The sequence below is a fragment of the Telopea speciosissima genome, chromosome 6, assembly GCF_018873765.1.
Source record: "Telopea speciosissima isolate NSW1024214 ecotype Mountain lineage chromosome 6, Tspe_v1, whole genome shotgun sequence".
NCBI lineage: Eukaryota > Viridiplantae > Streptophyta > Magnoliopsida > Proteales > Proteaceae > Telopea > Telopea speciosissima.
Genome location: NC_057921.1, coordinates 54118529 through 54131174, shown reverse-complemented (window position 1 = coordinate 54131174; position 12646 = coordinate 54118529). Strand labels below are relative to the sequence as shown.

The 12646-nt window shown below is 38.1% G+C and overlaps 1 protein-coding gene across 2 annotated transcripts; it reads left to right on the top strand.

Annotated features, from left to right (window-relative positions):
* The first annotated feature begins 7584 nt into the window (after positions 1–7584).
* On the top strand, positions 7585–10228 carry LOC122663761 (probable purine permease 11). Of its 2 annotated transcripts, none has more exons than XM_043859403.1 (2): positions 7585–7720; positions 9023–10228. In XM_043859403.1, exons 1-2 carry the CDS (start codon positions 7713–7715, stop codon positions 10146–10148), a joined length of 1134 nt encoding a protein of 377 aa, XP_043715338.1. In that variant the 5' UTR covers positions 7585–7712; the 3' UTR covers positions 10149–10228. The 2 variants fall into 2 exon arrangements, with proteins under 2 accessions (XP_043715338.1, XP_043715339.1); XM_043859404.1 differs by having other exon boundaries at positions 7612–7719; positions 9031–10228.
* The last annotated feature ends 2418 nt before the right edge of the window (positions 10229–12646 follow it).

Sequence of the window (12646 nt, the reverse complement as noted above, 5' to 3'; positions counted from 1 at the left end):
TTCTTCTCCTCCTTGTTGCCTCCTCTCCTTTCACGATTAGGTTAGGAAAGAAAAAGAGAATAAGGAATAGTACTACCCATCTCTCTCATATAGAAAATCACCTTTATTGGCCTATTTGGATAAGGCCTCATAAATGTAACCTAGGGTCTATTTGGGTAGGGTCAAACATGGCAGGACACCAATAGTACCTTAGCCACAGGGTCTCACCCACAAGGGTCCTTGTCGCGACATTGGATGCGGTGGTCGGAGGCGCCAGAACCTTGCCTCCGATGCGAGTAGGAAGGTGGTTCCCACCATAAGAGGTCAGGGCCTTTGGACCACACTTCGAGGGCTTTGAGAGGGCAGTAAGTACACAACAAATTTGATCAACTACTTACCCCTGACATGTCAAGGTGCAACCTCCGTGATCCCGACTAGTTTCCACAGGTAAACTCGTACTATGGTCAATAATTTTATAGCTGGGTTTGACCACCAGTGAGAACAACTCACCGGCATACGTGACAGTGATAACTACATCACGGGGAAGAATTAATAATTAATTATACTCCCGGGGTCCAGGTATAACACATGGAACCCAATGATGTGTCCTGATCATTCATGCAACTCATAGATCCAAAGATCTAGGCCAAAACAGCTTAACCTTTTAAAATTTTGAGCTATTCATGCATTGGTTGATTGCAGTGGTCGATTGGATCAACCACTGTGAATCAACCACTGCAGGAAATTGAAACCTGTGTTACCCCTGACTTACCTCTTGGTCTGTGATGCCATGCATAGGGTCCTATATGAAACCCCAGCTAAAAATAGTGCACTGTACCCCTGTTTAGAGCCAATTTGACATCCCGGGACAGGTCTCGGGCAACCAAACTCATATTTGGCATGGAACCATGACCCAAATCACTGATGGAACTATTGCAGTACCATCTAAAACCCTTGGTGTGAACCTTTTCCAATTCTGTGACTGTAACCCCCTACTGGTCCATTGAATGGACCAGTACCAATCAACCACTGTAGGGAACCTAAACCTGTGTTGTCCCTGACCTACCCCAAAGTTTGAAATACCCTTTCCAAAGCCTTTGGTATAAACCCTAACACAACACACATCATTCTAGCCCTGTTCCTACACTTGGAGCAATGGGTTGATTGTCACTGGTCTATTGGATAGACCAGTCCAATCAACCAATGTAAACCATGAATGAAGAACATGACCCTAACCCCTGTAGTTACTTAAAATAGTACTTGGGCACTCTTTTGGGTCTAAAACCATAAACCCCTTTTGACTTTTGGCCACAACAACCTACTGGTCCATTGCCACTGGTCCATTGGATAGACCAGTACCAATCAACCACTGCTGCTGTCATGGCAGTTCTGTGTCTTGCTTGGTCTAGAAGTTGGACCAAGGTCACCCCTAGACTCTTAGGATAATTTGGTGTATATTAATATGATATTTCTAATTTATTTACCTAGACTTTGATTGTTTGCTTGGTGACGCATATCCAAGCACCTTTGTGGACCGGCAGTCTTTGGAATCAGCGGAGTATAGTCAAGGTGAGTGGATATTGGATCATCCTTGTAGGTGTAACCTTGTGAACATGCCAAAGATAACAAAATTACTTTTCATTATTGATATCTGTGGTATATTATTATTTATTTGCTTTTGGACATTGAAATTATAGATGTAACTGTGGATTGTGATTATGAGCATGTTGATAAAATGATTGATGACTAAAATGCAGGCTATGTGAACTATTAGATTAGATGCCGTAATAGACGGCTTGGAAACGAAAGGTATGGTGAGTCGTAGTATGGGCTGTGGGAGCACCGTACATTTCATACTAGAAATGAGGTTTGTGGTAACCCGTAGAATGGGATACGGTTGACACCACTCAACTCATACTTATCATGTAGATCATTGGGCTAGGCGAACATACCCTTATGCTACAGCTTTTCCCAACAGGGGTGCAGGTGTTGGGTGATCATGGCCTCCTGAACAGTCGAGGGCAACAGAAATCGGGTCAGGTTATCATGGTTAACTTGGGGTCTGCCAAGGGAGGGAGTAGGTGCTCCCGAACCAGTGCGGGTTCCACCCGCAATGATTGAGGTGGCAATCGAAGATCGATAAGAGAGCGACTGAGGTTGTTGCCCGAGTCATTGCAAGTAGCATATACCTAGTGACTTAGTTGTGATGTTAGGTGGACTAGAGTAATAAAATTGAACCCAGCATGTAGATTGATGATGATGATGGTTGTACCTACTTGTATGATTTATTATTCATTCGATGGGCTCGGTGGAGCTCATCCCTTATGGATTGTTTCTTTTAGATGATTTTCCAGGTACCAATTCGCTTACCAATGTGAGATGAAGTTGTAGAACTTTCGTACTTTGCTGCCCCGTGAAGATCTTGTAGTTCTATTGCTTCCATCCTTTCGGAAGCATAATCTTCTTGTGTACTGTATTTTTGAGCATAAATGGATATGTATATGATATAACATAGGTACTTGAGATTTTACTGTAATTAATATAATCGATCTTTTGGGTAGTTTTTCTTTTATCTTCCGTTGCACTCTAATATTCATTTATTATCTTTTACCTTCATTGTGTGGTTTGTGACATGTAAATACTACTTCTGGATCCTTGGGGATTGGTGGATGTGGTTCGACATCCAGGTCATCTGCCCGACCCGCCTAGGGGGTGGTTTGGGGTGTGATAGAGCATCCTCAGGGATGGGGTCTTTGTTGTCCCTGAGCTCTTTGAACATGGGCGATAAGAGCTTCAATCGCCTTGCTAGGTTGGAAAACTGCTTCTTGATGGCAAATTTGAAGTCGGAGATTGCAGGGATCTCATTATCGACGTCAATCAGCTTCTGGATCACCAATCCCTTCTCTTCTTCGATGGCTTGAGGTGAGATTCCAATGTGTAACGTCGAGACTGACCGTAAAAAACCCGCAACCAGTATCGCAGCTCAATCACTAGAAATCGAGTCCATCTCACCCCTACTGAAATCCCTACTAGATTGTGCCAGGGTCGTTGATTCTGAACCAGAAAACGCCGTGAAATCCCTCGTTGAACTCCGACAGCTAGCGTTCAAACATGGTAGTCCAATAGAGCGGTTGGTGTATTACTTCTCAGAAGCTCTTTATAGTCGAGTTTCTTCAAAAACTGGTAAAAGCCTTCTTACATTTGAAACATCTCCCGAGGATTTCACACTCTGTTACAAAGCTTTAAACGATGCCTGCCCTTACTCGAAGTTCGCCCATTTAACTACAAACCAGGCGATTCTTGAAGCAACAGAGTCTGCGACTCGGATACACATCGTAGATTTCTCATTGTACAACTTCACAGTTCTAGCGTCTTCTTCCTTCAGCCCAGTGAGGGTGAAAACGATGGATGTGTTTTGTTTTTTGGGTAAATGGGGGTTTTACCCTTAAGGGGTATTATGGTAAGTTTATCCCTTCTAAGGGTAATTTGGCCATTATGAAAAAACTAACAACAACTCAACCGCAAAGTGGACTAAGTTGAAATATAATCATAAAATAAGGGTAGTCTGTGATATTTTTTTCAAGTTTGGTAAGTCCGTGACATATTGAATACTTATAGGGGGTGTCCGTGAAGTTTTCCCTAAAATTTTTAATTTAGCAAAAAGTTACTTTAAGGTTTTTTTTTTTCATATTTAAACTTTAAAGTTCAAACATATGTTTTTTTTTTCTAGATTTTTATTTTTTAATAAATTTTCATCTAATTTACTAACCGATTTAAAACAAGCAGATCGATTAGGCTCATACAAGTTGACCCAATTCGGATCCCGATTCTGGGTTTTAAATCTTTGGTCTCATCTTCATAATCAACACCTAGTGAACCCCTCTCTTTAAGCATTGTGAGACTAAACAAAAAATAATCTTCTCCAATTCCTAAAGATGTGCAGTGTGCAGTGTGCAGTGTGGCAGTGCTAGGTGGAGATGTCGACATCAGGCAGCTCGGACATCCAACGGTCCAAACTCATTGATATGGACTGTTGGATGTCCGAGCTGACAGGTGTCGACATCTCCACTAGCACTGTCGCACTGCGCACTTTTAGGAATTGGATGTTAAGAAAACAACGCCCAGGATGACGATTTGCAGAAGAAAAACGAAAAATAGAGAGAGAAAACACACAACGTACAACTCAGAGATTTACGTGGTTCACCTCCAAAATGGAAGCTACGTCCATGGCCAAGCAGTAGAACATGTTTCACTATTTTCTCTGGAAATGTTACAAACCCTCATAACCCTATCTCAAAGAGATAAGAACAATAAATAAGAAAACCCTAACCCCAGAAAGTACACAAATGCCCCTAGCCCAAAAAATGCCAAAAAAACTTGGGCTAGACCAAAACATAACACATGGTTCAAAAGTAATCATTTCGAAGATCTCGACGAGCCCAACACAACTCCAGCTTTGGACATGGTGCCCCGCCATTTTTCAGCATTCCGAGATCGTTTCGAGGCCGAAACGACCCTCCGAAGAATTCAACTGCACTTTCTGGACCAAATCAGACTTCACCAACAACATTGGAGAGGATTAAAATCCTGAACAAATAAGTTTGCTTTAGCAAAAGGTGGATGCTATTCTTTTTAGCATAATGGATATTATTTGGCTCCGCATTAAAAAAAAGTTTGATACAATTTTGGGGACCCACCCTCTAAACAATTATTGAAATTTAAGCTATACAAAAAGTTTCATGGCTTAAGAAATAATTGAAAAGGAAAAAAAGAAGTTAGACAATTTAAAAACTAAAAGTATATTGACAAAAAAATCAATACAAGATATCTCATATAGTTGACCTAAACTATCATTTGACATATGACCAATTTAAGGGCCATCCAATGTAACCTACGGTTCAAATTAAGTCATATCATCCGTTCACAGGGTTGAAATAGATGTCATTTATGCCTTTAAACCAATAAAAGTATCAATCAAGCTTTGCTAGAATGACTTAAAGAGAAAATAAAATATCACTACTTTAGACTTATAGCTTAACTGCCCAAGCTTTTGAAAAGAATATACTATTTTTGGGATTGAGTTCTCTGTCCAGCTCCGTTCTTTCTCTTATATTTTTTTATGCAAAGCTGGATGGTCATATGAATGACTTTTCAATGTTTCTTTTTCACCCTTATTTTTTTTTTCCTGGGTAAGTAGAAGTTTATTGAGATAGGCGTGCAAAAGCCATAGCATCTGCAAGACATGCCTCTTGGAGCCAAGTAGTGGAATTAGGCCAATCTACCCTATATGAAAGAGAACCTTCCGAGCTACTTTTTCACTTTTATTCAATGCCCAAGAAATGCTGGTCATTATGCATAATTAAAGCCTCGAGCATGGATTAAATGCCCGGAATAGTACACATGATTGGCCGCCATTCATTCCAACTTGAATTGGATAAAAGATCAGTTGAAATTGGCTCAAAATCTGTTGTAATCACCTGGCACTTTAGAAATATGAATTGGAAAGAAGAAGTAAATATTTTCGTAGATTTATGATTTTTGAAGTTTTTTAATTCAAAAGACTTGTAGATCTTGCTAACAGAAATATATTTCATTATTTTTCTATTACAAAAATTGAAGATCAAAGAGCATTCACAATTAGTTCCAAAATATGTTGCACGAATTGACAACCTTGATTTGAATTGGCCACTTCTACCATTTCGATATGATTTTTGAAACTAGGATTACAAGAGAGGGTATTAAGATAAATGATTAAATTTGACATGAAATTTACACCTAGCCATTCCAAACCATTCCCTATGTATCCAACAGTAAGAATTGACATATCACTCTTCCAAGTGGCAAAATTAACCTCGTCCATATAAAAACATTGTCTAGATATTATCGTCTAGATATACTTATGCTTGCATTTTATTAAAAGAAAAATTAAACTACAATACATAACACAAATTTAAATATATTGATCAAATATAGAGAATTTTTTTTATGTAAAAAAAATTTATAAACAAAGGTAGGCACAAGGTTTAAAAAATTGAAATGGATACATGACCGGCCTTCACTGATCTCAATTCAAATTGGATTGGAATCGTCTGAAACCCTAGTAATTGAAATGGAATGAAGCAAAGAATTCCACAGATTTTTTTTTTAAAGTTTTTTTTACATAAAAGAGTAATAATACTTGCTGCAATAGGGTGGTTTTTTTTTTTTTTTTTTGGTGTTAAGATGCAATAGGTTACTTTCATTGATTTTTTTCTATTTTCACTAATGAAAAAAAATTCACGAAAAATGAAGATCAAACTTCAAAGAACATTTATGACTGCTTACAAAAATAGATTATAGGAATCAACATTAATCGAAATCGGGGTTGGTTGATTCTGACTTGAACGGCTGATTCTACTGATTCCCATTCAATTTTTAAAACCGTGTTTGTAATGGCAAACCCATGTATTGTGCTATAAACTCCAAACTCCAAACACACTCTAATAATTCTTTAACTTTTATTTTATATTATTTTATCATAAAAATAGCGAAAAAAATTATCCCTAGAGTCGAGACTAAGAGGAATGTATAAACCAATTCTTCCATAGATTCGATCGTAATTTACAATTATAACTTTCACACTTGTTCATTTGGGATCATATCATCTCCCAGATAAAGAAAGAGCAAGAGTCAAAGAAAGGATGATGAATCAAATCAAGATTTTTCTGATATTCTATCTCAAATAACAAAAATCAAATAATTTATTTTGTCACTTCACAAACCCTTGTTCTCTAAGGCTCTAACCACCCTCTTAGTGGTTCGCAAATTCTCAATATTTTATTTTATCAGTTTGTAAATTCACTGGAAATTAACATAAAAGTAGAATGCTTGGGTCTACTTGTCTAAAAATTTTCATAAATCTTTCTAGACCAAGTTTCCTTCCATCCATGGTGATTCATTGCAGGCTAGGAGAGGACAAGAAAGAAAATCTAGAGAATATTTTAGAAATTCTAGAAGGAGTTTATAAACCCTAGAATGGTGGATCAACCATTTTCTATGAGTGGAGGAAACTTATTCCAATCTTTAATAAGAGAACATTTTTCAAAAGTTCTTGTTGAAAAACTTTGGTACAAAGCCTTCCTTCACTAAATTTAGTCAACAAGCTTTTCCCCACTCCAACTAAAATTGCCCAATAAGTCCATACATGGAGAGCATATATTCTACAGTGCTTTTGGTCAATGATAATTACCGGAGCAGTGAGATCCAGAGAGAGAGACATAAAAATAGTTTAATTTTAGCAGACTTTTACTGCCACGTGTAGAATTCGTCTTTTCTAGTACAAATATGGAGAAGGATCTCCGCATGTCTCATGCTGGCACAGTTTGGTTGGCTTATTTTAAAGACCTTCCACGTCATCCAGGTTTTGTTTCAAAATTGGAAGAAAATATTTTTTTTCTGACGTGGCTCCACAGTGTTCTCCTGGCTTGGGTTTCCCGCTATAATAGCGCTCTGTTCTCTGAAGGAGATTGATTCTGCTCAGTGTTGTTGTTTGTGATTCATCTCAGGCAAGCTAAAGAAACCCTAATTACTAGTAAGGTTTAACGAGTTTTTTTCTTCTGATTTCTAATGCGACAACGGAATAACAGGAAGAAGAGAGGAGAAGGGTTGTCTTTCATTCTCCTCTGTTTTGCCTTCTCTGTCTCGTCTTCTTTATTGTTCGCCGAAATCCAAGCTTTCAACCACTGCAACTCAACATGCCAGGTATCTCTCTTTCTCTCTCTCTCCATCTCTCGTAATGCTTCATAAGCAAACGAGAGAAAACTGGGCTTTGAATTCCTTCTATGGTGAATTCCTGCTGAGTTCCTAATTACGGAAGTAATAATAAAAAAAGCCGAAACCCATGTGCGTTCATTTCTCCTTGAGCAGTCAAAATGAAGGGATGATGAAACCAAAACTGGGTTTTGAATTTCTTTTTATTTAACTATTTTGGTTTGCAGTGGGCTTTGAATTTGATACACTTTCTGGGCACTAAAGAAGTAGGCCCTGGAGGAGGAGGGGGAGAAGAGGGGTGGAGATGGAGAGAAAAAGAAGAAGACCAATGTTTGCTTTCCATCCTGCTAAGGATAACAAATTGGTCATCTTCTCTCACAGTTTCTCATTGCTTTTCCTGTACAGCCATCAGAACTAAACGATTTCCAATAATTGAGAAGTATTAAGAAATTAGGTTTTACTATTTTCCCATGAATCATAATACTACTTTTCCCCAGCCTCTCTTGTTCTTCCTCCAAGCAGTTTTGAAGAAAAACCATGGATTCCCTCTCATAGTTTTCAAGCTTCCAATAATTTACCATTTGACTAGTTCCACTGTGCTTCGTTGTGGATTATTATTATTATTATTATACATTTGGAGTTTTATCTGTTCCTCATATCAAACTAATAATTTAAGAGAATTTATTCACCAAGCATAAATTTTCTTTTTCTTTTCCAAGTTCCAATGGGATAGATATATGGCTTCCATCCAGTTTTACCCTGTCTTATTTTTATCCTTAATAACAGCAATTTATCTTTTAAAAATTGACAGAAAGGCTCTTACAGCTTTTCCCTGGTGCATATTCTCTAGGTAATTGGATTACAATACTGAATGGTCTATTAAATTATTCTACAGTTTTGAATATTCCTAACACTGATTTGAGTACAAGATTACTACAAAGCTCACCGCATCCAGTGGCTTCTTGGACAATCAGATGCTTTCTCCCTTATGAAAATCCTGCTAGAATATTGAGTGTAAAAGGAATCCAACAATCATGTCATTGAGAATACAAAAATGTTAACCTGTTGGACAAACTTTAATCTGGAATTTTTTTTATTTTTTTCATTTCTCATTCTTGATTACTTGGTTCATTATCCAAGGATTTTCAATAACTTTAGCAGCTCTTCTCTTTCTCTTTCTCTGCTTTGCATTCTCCAATATTTTATTTCTGAAATTCTACAGTTGCAGCGATCTTTTTAAATTCAATTGAATTATCAACACACTAAATTTATTTAAGTTTTGTGTCTTCTTTCCAGTACAAGAGATTCAAGAACCACATTTGCTCGCAGACAGACAGGCCATTCATCAATCATCACCCAGGTTCAGGCGCTGGCATTGGTGGCTTTTGGTGGCAGTAAATATTTTCTTTCTTATTGTTGGTCAAACTACTGCTGTTCTTCTTGGGAGGTTCTACTATGACCAAGGTGGAAATAGTAAATGGATGGCAACGCTTGTCCAAACTGTAGCCTTTCCTATACTCTTTATCCCACTCTTCATCCTCTCCTCTCAGGAATCTTCGATCACCCCCAAAACTACCATCTCCTGTCGGCCTTCTGTTACCACTATCATCTTTGTCTATGTCTCACTTGGGATTCTTCTAGCTGGTGACAACATGATGTACTCGATTGGGCTCTTATACCTCTCTGCCTCAACTTATTCCCTTATATGTGCATCCCAATTGGCATTTAATGCAGTCTTCGCCTTCTTCATCAATTCTCAAAAACTCACTGCTTTAATACTCAATTCTGTTGTTGTCCTTACCTTATCTTCTGCCCTAATTGGGTTTCATTCTGATTCCACAGAACCTGCTGGAGTCTCGAGAGGGAAGTATGTATTGAGCTTCTTGTGCACCCTTGGTGCATCAGCCATTTACTCCCTACAGCTTTCACTCATGCAGCTTTCCTTCCAAAAGGTTTTAAAAAGTGAGACATTTTCTGTGGTATTGGAAATGCAGATCTACACTTCACTTGTTGCCACATGTTGTTGCATTGTAGGCCTCTTTGCCAGTGGTGAATGGAGGGGCTTGAAAGGAGAGATGGATGGGTTTGGTAAGGGGAGATTATCTTATGTTCTGACATTAGTTTGGACAGCTGTGGCTTGGCAAGTGTCTTCTGTTGGTGTTGTGGGGTTGATTTTTGTGGTATCTTCACTTTTCTCCAATGTAATTAGTACCTTGGCTTTGGCTCTTGGTCCTATTGCTGCTGTTTTATTTTTCCATGACAAGATGGATGGGGTGAAGGTGGTGGCAATGTTGATGGCTTTTTGGGGCTTTGCTTCTTATTTGTATCAGCAATACCTTGACGATTCTAAGCTGAAGGCAAAACAAAATAATGTTAATGAAGTTCGTAATGAGTCTACTTTAGAGAGGCAGATCGTTTGAATAAATTTTGTATCAAACAGAAATGGAAAAGATTGTTGGAAATTAATTAATGGTTGATATATTCTCCCTTTTTTTCCTCCCAAATTGTTGCATGACTGGTATTGGTCCCTTGATTCATCCTCATTCTTGTGTTTCCTGTTTTTCAGACTTATTTGGCATTAATGGCTTTTAGGCTAGGGGATTTTAGCTTGTTAAAAGCTAATTTCATCTTTTAGATATGAAATGTGACTTATAGTTCAATTCAGAACTCTGTACTTGTCTATAGTGATAGAATCCAAATTCTGATATGACTTGGTCTTAAAATAAACTAAAGCACTCTCTTGAATCTGGGGCTATTAAGTGCTTTCTCGATTTTGTGATTATTATGCTGCAATGAATTCAAGTGTTTTTTAGTTGTGACTGATTCTGAGCACTAGATATTTGATTGCATTTTTTTTTCTGGAATGTAGCTGCAAGTTTTTTATGGCCTTCCTACCTCACCTATTTAGAGTCAGGCCAAAACAAGCCACTGTCTGCAAGTGGATGGCAGATGGGAACCTTTCTGAAACTCAAACTTCCCTTACATAGACAAGCTTTATCAACTAATAACTTCCTGGTCATGACCTCATGTGATCAAGAGGGTTCTAAGTTATCTATTTTATTGTGTCAATTTTTTTTGATAAATAACAATTAAAAAATTATTAAAGAAAAGAGAGGAACCAGGGGAATATTGCACGACGACAACAAAATGGGGGCACCCTAAGGTGCATTTTTTAGGGAAGCCCGAGGCAGGAAAGAAAGAAGAGGGGGGGGGTTTACATTAGTTGATGTGATCCCACATATAAATTGTCCCTGTTAATCTCCTCCTTGGCTGACTTAAGCTAGATAGTTTGCTGATCTAAGCTTCCAAGAAAGAGAGAAGTCTCCTTGGGAAAATAGGGACTGGGCTTACCAGATGAGATGCATATATCTCCAAGACCCACCTGTAGAAATATTCAACCAAGAAATCATGGCATTGGAGTCCCCCTCAATGATTGAAGGCCTTGTACAACTGCCCTATGATCAGTGGTGGTAGAGTTGCTGCACCCTGGCCTATAGGGCTGGAGAAAGCAAGAAAGATGCTATAATATTGTATTGTTGCGAATCTGAAGTTGTAATTGTTTGTTTTACTAGTTATAAGCAGTTTTTTCCTGCTTTTACTCTGCATTGAACCTGCTACTATCTCCATCCCCATTCTGTATCTGATAGAAGCCACTTGTTTTCTGTTATTACAATTCTGTTCTTCCTCTAACTCATCGGAGAACCTCAAAGTGAAACTAAAATTAAATTCCATGTAGTTCAAAAGGCCTATCTACTTTGTGCTCATCCATATATTACACTGTTATAGAATACCATATTATTGTATCGAAAAATCTTTCAAATTTATGGCCAACATCAATTCTTATCCAAGTATATCACTGATTAGTAGTTAATCATTAATTTCTAATTGAAGTTTCATTGAAAGAAAAATATCATGGTCTACCCGTACTCACTGTGCAACACAATTTGAACAGTTGATGGCTTTCTACCAAACTTTGGTCCCAGATCTGATGGGACCCATCAAACATATCTCAGTTGTGTTGCAGAGTGAGTTCAAGAACGATTCCCTTGTGCATTTTAATAGTGCCCTTTATTTGATAGAACTTGATGCTTTGTGTGTCAATACATTTATTTATTCTTAAAGAGATATTGGTTTTAAGACAAAAATGCCAGGACAAATGTATTGAGACTTGTAAGGAAACATGCATTTTTATGCATTTTTGGCAGGAATTTATGGTGCATCCTTGTGGCTTTTACACGGTTTTTCCTTTCCTTGAACACTAGTATTTCTTGTTTTTTCTATGCAATTGCCAACTTAGGACAAAAACTGAACATGGCCTATGATGCAACTATAATCACCAAACCATCATTCACCACACCAAGACCTAGATACAGTAATCGATAATAATACTCATCCTAGATGCAACCATTCTAGTTCTCCTCTCCTCTTTTGCAATGCAAGTGTCCCTCCCTGCTCGTTTCCGATTCTTCCTCAACTCACTGAATTCACTTCTTTTCTGCTGAATTCATCATTCCTCGCCTTCATGTCGTGTGTTTGCCTGGTTGGCCTTTTGCTAGTGGGGAATAGAAGAGTCTAATGGAGAAACTGAGCAGTTTGGAGGTCCGAGTATGCCTACACGATGATCTTAGTTTGAACTTTGGAATGCTGTGTCATGAACTGGTTTTCTGTTCATATTGGTGTGATTGTGTAAGTTGCACTAATTTTCTATTTTTGGTGTAGTTTTGTCATGACAAAGTGGATGGAGAGTGTAGCTTCCTCTGATAAAATTGATGGTGTGAAGCCAGAGCATTTGCTGTTGTCCATGCTTCTAAGTTTTAACTGCTCAACAAAGAGGAATGAACAGCTTTCCATGGGAGATAGCTTGGGGTTGTCTTTCCTAACTATTATGATTGATGCTAGGAAAATCCTAGGTTGGACG